General features: G+C 48.8%; 1 protein-coding gene and 1 long non-coding RNA gene across 4 annotated transcripts in view; one reads left to right on the top strand and one right to left on the bottom strand.

The window, feature by feature from the left end:
• The window catches only part of ttc23 (tetratricopeptide repeat domain 23), a 59,006-nt gene extending 55,165 nt beyond the window's left edge, over nt 1-3,841 (bottom strand). For 2 of the 3 annotated variants that reach the window (XM_072492761.1, XM_072492762.1), the window contains exons 1-2: nt 3,558-3,841; nt 1,477-1,648 (exon numbers count right to left, since the gene is read on the bottom strand). In XM_072492761.1, the coding sequence (XP_072348862.1) occupies nt 1,477-1,648; nt 3,558-3,646 (261 nt within the window). In that variant the 5' untranslated portion in view covers nt 3,647-3,841. The remainder of the gene's footprint in view (nt 1-1,476; nt 1,649-3,557) is intronic. The other variant, XM_072492763.1, reaches the window with a different exon arrangement.
• Nucleotides 3,842-3,971: 130 nt separating this feature from the next.
• The window catches only part of LOC140404274 (uncharacterized), a 30,909-nt gene continuing 20,634 nt past the window's right edge, over nt 3,972-14,246 (top strand). Inside the window, exon 1 of the long non-coding RNA XR_011938478.1 lies at nt 3,972-4,504. This is a non-coding gene — a long non-coding RNA (uncharacterized lncRNA). The remainder of the gene's footprint in view (nt 4,505-14,246) is intronic.

Raw genomic sequence — 14,246 nt, 5'->3', positions numbered from 1 at the left:
ATATTCATCAGTGTGCAGTAAGTTGATTGAACTCCTTGCCTCCGAAAGGCAGGCATGGATTAACCACAACTGTTACAACGCAGGCCATTGGATCCATTGTGGTCTCCCCGAATGAGCAATCCACCGTCTCCCCGAATGAACAATTCACCGAGAGCAATCGACAAACCTTCCTCCTGCAACCCTGCAGATTCTTCCTCTTTGGGCGACAATTTAATTCCCTTTTGAATGCCTCGCTTGGCTGTGCCTCCACTGTCCTATCAGGCAGCGCCTTCCAGCTCCCAATCACTGACTGTGCGATAAACGTTTGCTCGAGTCAACATTCCTTCTTGTGCCAGTCATCCTAAATCTGTGCCCTCTCGTTCGTGATCCTTTCCTCAGTGGGCACAGGCCTTCCCGACCCATTCTGTCGAGGTACCTCAGCATTTCAACACCTAAATTACCCTCCCAACTGTTACGGCACTCCCTCAGCACATCCTTTGATTCATTGTTCCCTCATGTGTCCATCCAGTTTCACCTTAAATCCATCAGTAATATTTTCCTCAACTACTCCCCGTGGTAGCGACTGCCACATTCCCGCCACTCTCGGAGTATGGACGTTTCTCCTGAAATCCTTATTGGATTTATTAGGGACTTACTTATACTTATGGACTCCAGTGTTGATCTGCCTAACCCCCCCCCCCCCCCCGCCGCCAGACACAAAACACAACAATCCCACCAAGTGGAAACATCTTCTCTATGGCTATCCTATCAAACACCTTCATAATTTTTTATTTTTAAAAAATTGTTCAATGGATGTGGGTATCGGAGGCTGTGCCAGCTCATTGCCCATTCCTTGAAGGAACACTTAAGAGTCAACCACACATTAGTCCGGGTTCGATCCCGGCCCCGGGTCACTATCCATGTGGAGTTTCCACATTCTCCCCGTGTCTGCGTGGGTTTCACGTGGATTGGCCACGTGGAATTTCCCCTTAATTGGAGAAAAAAAACCCATAATTTGGTACTCGAAATTTATATTTTTTTAAAACACACATTGGTGTGGGTCTGGAGTCACATGTAGGCCAGGCCAGGTAAGGAGGGCAGATTTTGTTCCCTAAAAGGACATGAGTGAACCAAATGGGTTTATACAACAATCGACAATGCTTTCATGGACTTTTTAAATTGCAGATTTTTATTTAATTCAAATTTCACCACCTGCCCTGGTGGGATTTGAACCCGGGTCCCCTAATCATTACTCTGAGTCTCTGGTTTACTAGTCCAGTGATAATACCACTATGCCACCCCCTCCCTGTCATTACCTCCATTCTTAGATTGCCCCTCAACCTTCTCTTTTCTAGAGAAAAAGAGTCCCTGCCTTTCCTGATAGCTTTTACCCAGTTTGGGTATCAGCGTTGTAAATCCCCTTTTTGCACCTTCTCCACTGCCTTTTTGCAACATGGCGATGGTACCCGGTGATATTTCAGCTCATCTTAACTCTACCTCTCGGCTGGCAGTGTGTGCCCTTGCCCGCTGTTCCGCTTGTGCCAGCTTCTCCTCTGGCAGAGCCATGATTGCTGCTTCCTTCGTGTCATTTCTGTGTTTCTGCCTGTTCCGCGCACTTCCCGTCAGCGACCCAGCTCCCCCTGAACTCCTGCCAGTGGTGTCACCAAATCTGGATGGGAGGAATGAAAATCCTAATCACGATGCGGCAAATTTACACCTGCAGGGCCCTGATGCTCAGGTGGAATCACGGCTGAAATCACTGCCCAGGTCAGCATTGCTTTTACTTTCTCAGGAGGAAGGAAAAGGCTGGCATTTATATACGGTGTCTTTCACATCCTCAGGAGCACTTCACAGCTGAGGAGGTGCTCTGAAATGGGGTCACTGCTGTAATGCGGGGAACACAGATATCAGCTGGCACAAAGCAGTGCGACGAATATTGAACAGGACACCGGGGAGAACCCTCCTGCTCTTCTTCAAATAATACCACGGGATTGTTTTCACCCACCCAAGTGGGCTGACAGGAGGCCTCAATTTAACATCTCTATCTGCAAGACAGCCCCTCCGCCAGTGCTGCACTCCCTCAGCACTGCCACTGGAGAGTCGGCCAAGGGTATGGAAGATAAAGCAAACTACGACAAGATGCTTATTTTTTGAGAAATCTAGGAGGGCCCCCTCCTCATTCCATCGTGCCATGGGATCTCGAACACTGGCAGAACACCGCAGTCGAAGTCCTCCTCTGACAATGTCATTTTCCCTCAACACTGCTCTGAGGCCTGAATCTGGATAATCCACTGAGACAGCCTATTGTGGAAGCTGGTCACACAGCCTTCCATCACAGGAGTCATTGTACAGTTGCTGATTCTCCAATAATTTAGAAAACTAGCACCAACCCTAGCTCACTAAGATATTGCATTTACAAATTATTTTTAAAGTATCACTTTTGCATGTGTAATCAAAAATGTAATTGACAGGGGCGGCACGGTGATGCAGTGGTCAGCACTGCTGCGTCACGGCGCCGAGGACCTGGGTCCGATCCCGGCCCCGTGTCGCTGTCCGTGTGGAGTTTACACATTCTCTCCCTGTCTGCGTGGGTCTCAACCTCACAACCCAAAGATGTGCAGGTTAGGTGGATTGGCCACGCTAAATTGCCCCTTAATTGAAAAAAGATTTAACTGACAGATTGGAGTGACAGTGGCTTGGTGGTAGCACACTTGTTTCTGAATCAAATGGCTGCAATTATTTGAGCGGGCGACGATCCAGACGTTACGCCGCTTCACTCGGCTTACACTTGCAGTGTGGTACGAAGGCAGCGCTGCACTGCCTTGAGGTGCCATTTTGCAGAAATGACATTAGAATAGAACAGAATAATAGAATAATTTTTATTAGTGTCACACGTAGGCTTACATTAACTCTGCAATGAAGCTACTGCGAAAATCCCCTAGTTGCCACATTCCGGCGCCTGTTCGGGTACACAGAGGGAGAATTCAGAATGTCCAATTCACCTAACAAGCACGTCTTTCGGGTCTTGTGGGAGGAAACCGGAGCACCCGGAGGAAACTCACGCAGACACGGGGAGAACGTGCAGACTCCGCACAGGCAGTGACCCAAGCCAGGAATCAAACCTGGGACCCTAGCGCTGTGAGGCAACAGTGCTAACCACTGTGTTACCGTGACGCCCAGGTAAACAGTGGCCCCATCTGCCCTCTCAAGTGGACGTAAAATATCCCAAGTCACTACTTCAAGAGGATTCTAGGGAATTGTCCTGGCCAGTTTTTAATCACTCAATCAATGTCAGTGAAACAGACAATCTGGTCATTACCACATTATAAACTTAGGTAAATGCAAAGTGCCGACATTCTATTTAATGCCAAAATGTTAAAGTGGAAACACTGGGAACAAGCGGCTGTGAGAGAAAAACTCAGCATCTGTGCTGAAGCTTTTTTGCTTAACAAATATTCTGCAAACTACCAAAGAAGCAAAACATCAAATAAAAGTAATGTTAAGAAGGAAATGAACTTTGGCTTTAAATAGGCAAACAGTCACAAACAAGATTTTTTTTTAAATTGGCACAAACTCACTGTGTCTCCTCTCCTGCTGAGAATATTCTGGAAGATGCTTCACTGTCTAAATCCTCCTCCAGGTTCTGGCTCAACACTGCCCTGTGCATGATTTAAACAGAAACCACCAATCACTCACTCCTTAAATTACTATAAAAGTGTTGTCTATGCAGAATGTACATTACTGGCTTCATAGCAAACGTTTGGCTGAGCTGAGGGCAAATTATGTTTGCAGAAAAGAACATTAACACCCCAACAGCAGCAACTCCCTGGCAGGCTCCACTTTGCACATAGCAACGCACTAGGCCCTGATTGCCAGGCAACCTGTTGTCAATCAGCCCAGCGCCGACCAATCACAACACAAGGAGGGCGGGGGGGGGAGCCCACATGACGGGCCAATCGCTGCAGGGAGAGGGCGGAGTTTACCTGGCCCAGGTAAGCTCAGGTGGCTATCAAGGCCTTGAGGGGAACCCATCGTTTTTTTTAATACTTGCTAAATATTGGAAAGAGGGGCATTGCACTTCAAAACACGTATGCGAATGAGGCATCACAGAATACCGACAGTGTGGAAGGAGGCCGTTCGGCCCATCGAGTCTGTACCGGCCCTCTGGAAGAGCAACCCACCCAAGCCCACTTCCCATAACCCCTTCACCTGACGCGCACATCCTCGGGCATAACTAAAGGGCAGTTTTAGCGCGGCCAATCCCCCTAACCTGCAAATCTTCGGCCTGTGGGAGGAAACCGGAGCACCCGGAGGAAACCCACGCAGACGTGGGGAGGATGTGCAGACTCCGGACGGATACAGAGGGCTAGATTCTCCGTCGGTGGGATCCTCCGTTTTGCCGGCAGCAAAATTTCCCAACGGCGTGGGGGTACCCACAATGGGAAATCCCACTGGCCGGCTGCCGGGAAGGAGAATCCCACTGGCCGCACCCAGAGGATCCCGCCCATAGACTTTCGCTGGCCTGGTAAGAACCACAGTTTTGTTTAAAAACTTCCCATTTCCCCCGAAGACATCGGGTTTTGTTATTTTTTGTGGGCGTGTCGGGCAAGGCCAGCATTTGTTGCCCATCCCTAACTACCCTTTCAGCTGACTCAACCACATTACTGTGAGTTTAGAGTCACATGTAGGCCAGACCGGGTGAGGGTGGCAGATTTCCTCAGTGAACCAGATGGGTTCTTACAGCAATCAATGCTAGTTTCATGGTCACCATTACTGAGGCTAGCTTTCGGTTCCAGAATTGACATCAACTGCCATGGTGGGATTTGATGCCATGGCCTCCCACGGGGATTAGCCTGGGCCTCTGGATTACTAGTCCAGTGATATTACTTCTACGCCACCATCTCCTCATGATTGGGGAGTTTTGTCAACATATCTCCTGAGCTAATTTATTAATTGATGGTCTTTTATGTCGGAGTCGTGGCAGTGAACTTTGGCAGGCTGTTCAACTGTGGAAGCCATCACATCCGAACCTGTTCTCATTTAGACTCACAGTCCAATAAATTTTAAAATTCATTAATAGTACATAAACGACTGAGAATTTAAACTAAGTCAACCCGATAATACATGGTCAATGGACTTTAATACAAAATGCAGAGAGCAATAGACTTTCATTTCAAATGTGTAAATTGAGGAGAACTGTATTTTTCAACATATTATAATTATTTGTACCCCGAAATGACTGTCTGTTTACTATTTTATGCTTTATTTTATTTTAATCATTGCTTATAACCGTGCTATGAATTATGATCACTTATTTCACTTGTATCGTCAGCACATTTAGCATCTGCTGCCATGATGATATTTCAATAAAATCAATTCGAAACACTATAAGGGCGGAAGTCAGGGGATGGAACTGTTGCTGATTTTCTGTTGCCCGGAGAATTTTTAACATTCACTGCTCTGCCTCAGACTCGATCAGTGTTTTTCAAACTTTGTTTTCTGGGACCCACTTCTGCCCACCAGTCGATCTTCGGGACCCAGGCCGGCCCGACCTTTGGGACCCACGGTGACCGGCCTTTGCGACATACGCCATGTTCACCTACCTTTAATGCGAAAGCGGAGCTTGCTTGGTCCTCACGATCTCACCCCAATCAGGTTCAAAGGGGGAGATGGCGATGCGTATATCAGGTGCAGACTTCAGCCAGTTCTTTTGTGTTGTCTTCAACTTGATGAAAATGGAAAATCCAACCTCGCATGTGTAGGTCGTCATGAAGGGCAATAGCAACAAAATGCTTGTTTTACTCAGCACTGGATAATCCTAGAGATGCTGCACCAGAATGCTTAGAGTCGCATAGGCTTTTGGCACCTTTTTAATGTGTATCACAGGTCAGCTACAGAAACAGAGTATTTTAATTTGGAGTCAGCTCTCAGTTAACAACTGACTCTGGGGTCACAACCTCGAAAGGAATTTTTCTCCCACCACTTCTCTTTCAAAATCTGAAACTTCTCCTCTGATTTGCCGTTACTTCCCTGCATATAACACTCATGGGCTTTGCATCCTTATTTGGATTGGCACAATTGACAAAACCATACCTCAAGAAATCACCTTTGTACTGCTTTGTTCCTGAGTTAAATGTTTTTCTTTGTAGGTTGTTAACCAGAGGCCCTGGAGCTCTGTACAGAGCTAACACTAGCACTGCTCTGTGCTGCTCTGGACTCTCCTGATCAGCTCTCACCAGCAGATCCTGTTGTGGTTAAACTGCCTAGTCGAGTCTCTGTTGGTCTCTTACTTTTAAGAAAACTATTTATCTTCACCGTTCACTCTCCTTGCTTGCCAGCAGCTGGAAAATGGAACCAAGACTGCTCCATAATTTGGTGCCAAAAGCACATACCTGGAGGTGCTTGACATCAAGTGTGCGTGCAGGGTGCCTGACCTGCTCTCTGCTGCCGCTTCTGGCCGGAGGACTCCACACAGCCTAATTTATTTCCATTTAAAAGGCGGCAGCGGCCACCATTCTCAATGTAAAAGCTGGCTGTAGCTGTTGTGCACTTCTCCACCGCGGGAACGGCGCACCCTATCGCTCCACGACCCTCCCGACACCTGAGTCGCGACCCACGCTTTGAAAAACCCTGGACTAGATAACTCACCACAGGATCAAGGATCAAACCTGTAACACGTCTATTCTGTAACTCTGTACTTCTACATTGGGCAGTTCACTAACCACCTGAACTTTCGAAGGAGATCTCTCGGTAAGTTTAAAAGCTAACATAATTAGAGGATAAGTAGAAATTCGAGGTTTCACTAACCCTCGGGACTACACGGGCGGCGCAGTAGCGCAGTGGTTAGCACTGATGCTTCACAGCGCCAGGGTCCCAGGTTCGATTCCGGGCTTGGGTCACTGTCTGTGCGGACTCTGCACATTCTCCTCGTGGGTTTCGTCCGGGTGCTCCGGTTTCCTCCCACAAGTCCCGAAAGACGTGCTTGTTGGGTTAATTGGGCATTCTGAATTCTCCCTCGCCTGACAGAGCAGTTTTAAGTTTTGAACCTGTTGTTTTTTTGAATGTATTTGGGAATAAATAGAGAAGGAAGAGAATCCTGACTCCCTCTGCCTGTCTAGCCTTACAATCCATGTGTGGTTATCAACCTGCAGCCAGAATGGCCTCACCTGAGTGTAACATGTCTGCATTTGGCATCCTACAAAACTGAGACAAGAAGAATTGATTCAGCTCCATTTTCTCCGTATTTTGCTGCTTAATCAAATCGGCCATGATCTTATTGAATGGCGGGGCAGGCTCGAGGGGCTGAGTGGCCCACTCCTGCTCCTAATTCGTATGTCCGTATGTTCATATATCCATGCCAAAGCTCAGTTGGTGAGAACCTCCAGACATTTACTGGGACCAATGGCCCATCTTCATATGAGGGAGCTACAGGTCGATGTGTTGAAACCCTGCAAAATGTCAAGCCTATCCTCCAAAACCCTATCTGTTTGTCATGTGTGTGCGCTGCGTGCTGGGGTATTTTAAAAACGAATAGATGGTTACGCTTCCAGAGTATGATTGTGTGTTAACCAGTTCTTGCAACATAGGGCAGCACGGTGGCACAGTGGTTAGCACTGCTGTCTCACGACACCGAGGACCCGGGTTTGATCCCAGCCCCGGGTCACTGTCCGTGTGGAGTTTGCACGTTCTCCCCGTGTCTGCGTGGGTTTCACCCCCACAACCCAGAAGGATGTGCAGGGTAGGGGGATTGGCCATGCTAAATTGCCCCTTGATTCAAAAAATAAAACAGTTCTAGCAACCTTTCGTAAAAAATGCGTTTTGTTTAATTTTATTTTTTAAATTTTATTTTTAAAAATAAATTTAGAGTACCCAATTATTTTTTTTCCAATTAAGGGGCAATTTAGCGCGGCCAATCCACCTACCCTGTACATCTTTGGTTTTGGGGGCGAGACCTACGCAAACACAGGGAGAATGTGCAAACTCCACACGGACAGTGACCCGGGGCTGAAATTGAAACTCGGGTCCTCAGTGCTGTAGGCAGCAGTGCTAACCACTGTGAAACCGTGCTGCCCTCCATTTTGTGTTATAATAGATCAATCGTTCTGTGTTTCTCAAAAGAAGCCTTGTTCAAGTCTCTTTTATTCTGCATCTAACAGCAGCGCAGGTAAATAATTCACAGTTTTGTTGAGTCAACTTTTAAGCTAATGGTGCGACCTATGGGGTAGTGGTGGAGGGGGGCGGGGGGGGGAGAAAAACTGCCTACCTCTCCCATCCCAGTCATAACAGTAGTCACTGTTGCAATGTAGGAAACTCGACAACCAATTTGCACACAGATAATGACCAGACTGTTTGTTATCTTGACGTAGAATTTACAGTGCAGAAGGAGGCCATTCGGCCCATCGAGTCTGCACAGGCTCTTGGAAAGAGGTCAACACCGCCACCCTATCCCCGCAACCCAGCAACCCCACCCAACACTAAGGGCAATTTTGGACACTAAGGGCAATTTATCATGGCCAATCCACCTAACCTGCACATCTTTGGACTGTGGGAGGAAACCGGAGCACCCGGAGGAAACCCACGCACACACGGGGAGGATGTGCAGACTCCGCACAGACAGTGACCCAAGCCGGAATCGAACCTGGGACCCTGGAGCAGTGAAGCAATTGTGCTATCCACAAGGCTACCGTGCTGCCCTAAATTGATGGAAATATATTGGTCAGTTCAAGAGGAGAGCTAACCCGTTCTTTGTTCTTTTATTCTTAGGGCAGCATGGTAGCACAAGTGGAGTCTGCACGTTCTCCCCGTGTCTGCGTGGGTTTCCTCCGGGTGCTCCGGTTTCCTTCCACAGTCCAAAGAGGTGCAGGTTCGCAAGGCGGCATGGTCGCACAAGTGGCTAGCACTGTGGCTTCACAGCGCCAGGGTCCCAGGTTCGATTCCCCGCTGGGTCACTGTCTGTGTGGAGTCTGCACGTTCTCCCCGTGTCTGCGTGGGTTTCCTCCGGGTGCTCCGGTTTCCTCCCAAAGTCCAAAGACGAGCAGGTTAGGTGGATTGGCCTTGATTAATTGCCCTTAGTGACGAAAAAGGTTAGGAGGAGTTATTGGGTTACGGGGATAGGGTGGAAGTGTGGGCTTAAGTGGGTCGGTGCACACTCGATGGGCCGAATGGCCTCCTTCTGCACTGTATGTGCAGGGGCTGGTTTAGCACAGGGCTAAATAGCTGGCTTTTAAAGCAGACCCAGGCAGGCCAGCAGCGTGGGTTCAATTCCCGTACCAGCCTGCCCGAACAAGCGCCGGAATGTGGCGACTAGCGGCTTTTCACAGTAAGTTCGTTTGAAGCCTACTTGTGACATAAGCGATTTTCATTTCAAGTTCTATGTTCTATGTTCTTTCATGGACTGTGGGCACGCTGGCAAGGTCAGCATTCGTTGCCCATCCCTAATTGCCCTGGAACTGAGTGGCTGACAAGTTAAGAAACGATAGAGGCTGGTTAAGAGACACCCGATTGTTGTGGATCCGGAGTCACATGTAGGCCAGACAGGGTAAGGACGGCAGATTTCCTTCCCTAAAGAGACATTAGTGAACCAGGTGGATTTTTATGACAATCGATGGTAGTTTCATGATCATCATTGCTGAGACTAGATTTAAATTCCAGATTTATTTAATTGAATTTAAATTCCAGCAGCTGCTATGGTGGGATTTGAACCCGTTTCCACAGAGCGTTTGCCTGGCCTCTGGGTTATTAGCCCAGTGACATTACTACTATGCTCCCATCCCTGAAATAGTTTCACATCAGCCGGAGAGGGTAAAACTGGGGCCTCAACTTCACATCTCATCCCAAAGCACGGAATTATTTTTCCCTCCAGGCATATTTTAAAGTCCGACACTTGTGTGCGGATTTCTAATATATTAGATAAATTTACAAACAGAATACAGTGTGGCTTGGGAGGGTTTAAAAATCGATTGTTCCCAAATCACTCCACCCCTGTGGGTCCCTCGCCTCATTTCTGGGTCCGTTGTTGGCTGAATGGATGGAGATTAATCACTGGGATTAGCCAATAATTTATCGTTATCATTTCTAATTGCATCACGTCACTATCAGGATGTGAGAAGATGAACGAGATGGACCCTGTTTTGTTTATTGTCTGGCAATTGTCATATTCTTGTGAGAAGCCAATAGGAAAGAGTGTGGCGTGTTGCATTTCATGTGCAGTGTGCAGCTTTGATCACTTGGGGGTAGCATTGTTACACAAATGAAAGAGTGAGTGAGGCACCCTTTCTGAGATTTCTAAATACTGCGCATATAATAGAAACTTTATTTGAAGATTAATCTCCACGCAAATGTGAACGTTGCAAATGCTGTAACAATGGGCGCGTGCTCCCGTTGCAATTAAGAGAAAGTGATACTAATTGGGTTTTGTCACATCGGAGACTCAGCGAATTAGCAACAAACATGTACTTTCCCGCTGCTGGTTAATGGGATTTCCCATTGAAGCTCCCCCCCCCACACGCCGTCGGGAATCCCAGGGGCCGGGGTTCACTGCAGGCGGGAAAAGAGAATCCCAACGGCCTGAGAATTCCGGCCCTGGTCTTTCTTGGCCGGTCGTTGGTATCCTCCCATTGATGAGAGACGATGTGGGCCGCAATCTGCCCAGGTGGCGGGGCTGGGCGTCTTCATTTGGCGCACCTTTGCTGACGGCTGCGGAGGCCAATCTTTGAGAGGCAGGGGGCTGGATCCTCCGAGCCTCCCCGGCGAAATCGCGTTCGGCGCAGGGGCGGAGAATGGCCGTTTCCCCGGAAATCGGGACTGGCGCTGCTGAAGCGGTTCTCCAGTCGAGTTCCCAACGGTGTGGTTCTAACCACGTATCGGAACCTCGGGTGGCTGCTGCGGACTCAGTCCACGGCCGCCCTGGTGGGGGGGGGGGGGGGGGAATCGATCACCGGGGGGGGGCTCATGGATGGCCAGGGGAGCGATCGGGTGGCAGGGATCCGCGGGCGCGTGTGATCTCGGGGCGGCCACTGCAGGCCGCCACTGTGCGCATGCGCGGACTCCCGACCGGAAGTGCAGGGACCCGTATCCGCAGCCAGAGCTACTGGAGCACTCCGGGGTCCTGCTAGCCCCCTGCAGGTGGGAGAATCACTCAGGACTTTCTTAAGGAAAGTCCAGAGTGAAACACCCGCGTTTTAACGCTGGCGTAGGGACATAGCCCCATTTTTGGAAAATCCAGCCCAGGGTCCGTCATTTGTGTCACTGTGACGACCACCGTGAATTTACTTCCCCGCCGCAACATCGCACGCATCGAAAGGAATCCACAGCTGGGTGGATGGGAGTAAAATGCAAACTTAATGTACTTGATCGCTCGAAACGTTGAAGTACAAATTAAAGAGGGACTTGCGTTGATATGGCGCCTCTTACAACCACCAGATGCCGCAAAATGCTCTACAGCCAATGAAGTACTTCTTTGTGCGGTAGTCAGCGTCGCAATGTTGCAAACGCAGCTGCTAAGTTACGCTCAGCAAAAACCCACAAACAGCAACCTGAGAACGACCCAGATAATCTGTTTTTCTCACACTTTTGAAAATATTCCTTCATTGGCCATGAACATCTCTGGCTAGGCCAGCATTATTCACCTATCTGTGACTTCCCTTGAGGAGGTGGTGGTGAGCAGTCCACGCTGTGTAGGTAATGTGACATTATAGAAATGTTCAGTATACAAAGAGTTAATGTCATGTTACAATTGACCACTAGATGGAGCTCGATGCAGTACTACATAAAGCACTGACTCTCGGGCTTCTGGGAGAGAGAGAGTAGACTGGAGTAGAGTGCATAGGAAAGATCCAGAGAGGTTAGAGTAGAGTTAGAGTGTAGAGACTAGTGTTAGTAGAGTGTAGATTACTGTAATTATTGTTTACTATAGGAGTGAGTGGTCGAGCTTAATTTAAGTAGGGCAAATAAAAGTTAGCTTTGTTAATGAACTTAGCTTCTGTGGTCTTTCAGAACACTACGACATTCATCCTGAGAACAGAATCACAAAGAACACCACAGGTAACACCCACAGTGCCGATAGGATGTTGTTTGAGGTTTAAATATTGACCAGGACACCGGGGAGAGCTCCACTGCTGTGCTTCAACATAGTGCCAGGGGGTCTTTTACATTCACCCCAGAGGACAGACAGGGCCTCCGTTTAATGGACCATCCAAAAGACAGCACCTCCGACAGTGCAGCACTCTCTCAGTACCTGCACTTCTCTTTGCAGGGGCAGGCCAGTCGATTTCGGCGGCGTGAGAGCAGCTGGTTAGTCAGTTTCAGCGGGAGCATTGCGGAAGGAGGGTGCTGGGAGGTAAGTCAACCTTTAAAAGCACTTCTCTTTGCAGGGGCAGGCCAGTCGATTTCGGCGGCGTGAGAGCAGCTGATGAGTGGTGAGTCAGTTTCAGCAGGAGCTGAGACTTTTTCTCTTTTCTTTAAATTAGTTTTTTAGGCGGGATCAGGAAGTCGACCCGCGGACGTCTGGGAAGACCCTCACCAATAAATTCAGGTGGAGAGGAAGCCCGAGACACTACACGTGTAGTGTCTCCCACCCGCCCTCCTCCTCTAACCTAATAATAAAACCCATTGGTCTGAGGTAAGTACCATATTTTATTATAATATTATTATTTTTTAGCCAGATCTTGGTAGAAAGTTAGAGGAATGGCAGGGAAGGGAGTGCAATGTTCCTCCTGCAGGATGTTTGAGGTGAGGGATGCAGTTAGTGTCCCTGCTGATTTTACCTGCAGGAAGTGCTGCCATCTCCAGCTCCTCCAAGACCGAGTTAGGGAACTGGAGCTGGAGTTGGAAGAACTTCGGATCATTCGGGAGGCAGAAGGGGTCATAGATAGCAGCTTCAGGGAATTAGTTACACCAAAGATTGGAGATAGGTGGGTAACTGTAAGAGGGACTGGGAAAAAACAGTCAGTGCAGGGATCCCCTGCGGTCGTTCCCCTGAGAAACAAGTATACCGCTTTGGATACTTGTGGGGGGGACGACTTACCAGGGGTAAGCCATGGGGTACGGGCCTCTGGCACGGAGTCTGTCCCTGTTGCTCAGAAGGGAAGGGGGGAGAGGAGCAGAGCATTAGTAATTGGGGACTCTATAGTCAGGGGCACAGATAGGAGATTTTGTGGGAGCGTGAGAGACTCACGTTTGGTATGTTGCCTCCCAGGTGCAAGGGTACGTGATGTCTCGGATCGTGTTTTCCGGGTCCTTAGGGGGAGGGGGAGCAGCCCCAAGTCGTGGTCCACATTGGCACCAACGACATAGGTAGGAAAGGGGACAAGGATGTCAGGCAGGCTTTCAGGGAGCTAGGATGGAAGCTCAGAACTAGAACAAACAGAGTTGTTATCTCTGGGTTGTTGCCCGTGCCACGTGATAGTGAGATGAGGAATAGGGAGAGAGAGCATTTAAACACGTGGCTACAGGGATGGTGCAGGCGGGAGGGTTTCAGATTTTTGGATAACTGGGGCTCTTTCTGGGGAAGGTGGGACCTCTACAGACAGGATGGTCTACATCTGAACCTGAGGGGCACAAATATCCTGGGGGGGAGATTTGTTAGTGCTCTTTGGGGGGGTTTAAACTAATGCAGCAGGGGCATGGGAACCTGGATTGTAGTTTTAGGGTAAGGGAGAATGAGAGTATAGAGGTCAGGAGCACAGATTTGACGTCGCAGGAGGGGGCCAGCGTTCAGGTAGGTGGTTTGAAGTGTGTCTACTTCAATGCCAGGAGTATACGAAACAAGGTAGGGGAACTGGCAGCGTGGGTTGGTACCTGGGACTTCGATGTTGTGGCCATTTCGGAGACATGGATAGAGCAGGGACAGGAATGGATGTTGCAGGTTCCGGGGTTTAGGTGTTTTAGTAAGCTCAGAGAAGGAGGCAAAAGAGGGGGAGGTGTGGCGCTGCTAGTCAAGAGCAGTATTACGGTGGCGGAGAGGATGCTAGATGGGGACTCTTCTTCCGAGGTAGTATTGGCTGAAGTTAGAAACAGGAAAGGAGAGGTCACCCTGTTGGGAGTTTTTTATAGGCCTCCTAATAGTTCTAGGGATGTAGAGGAAAGGATGGCGAAGATGATTCTGGATATGAGCGAAAGTAACAGGGTAGTTATTATGGGAGACTTTAACTTTCCAAATATTGACTGGAAAAGATATAGTTCGAGTACAATAGATGGGTCGTTTTTTGTACAGTGTGTGCAGGAGGGTTTCCTGAAACAATATGTTGACAGGCCAACAAGAGGCGAGG

Source organism: Scyliorhinus torazame, chromosome 30 (assembly GCF_047496885.1).
Source record: "Scyliorhinus torazame isolate Kashiwa2021f chromosome 30, sScyTor2.1, whole genome shotgun sequence".
In the NCBI taxonomy this organism is placed as follows: Eukaryota; Metazoa; Chordata; class Chondrichthyes; order Carcharhiniformes; family Scyliorhinidae; genus Scyliorhinus; species Scyliorhinus torazame.
This window is presented reverse-complemented; position numbering and strand designations above follow the sequence as displayed.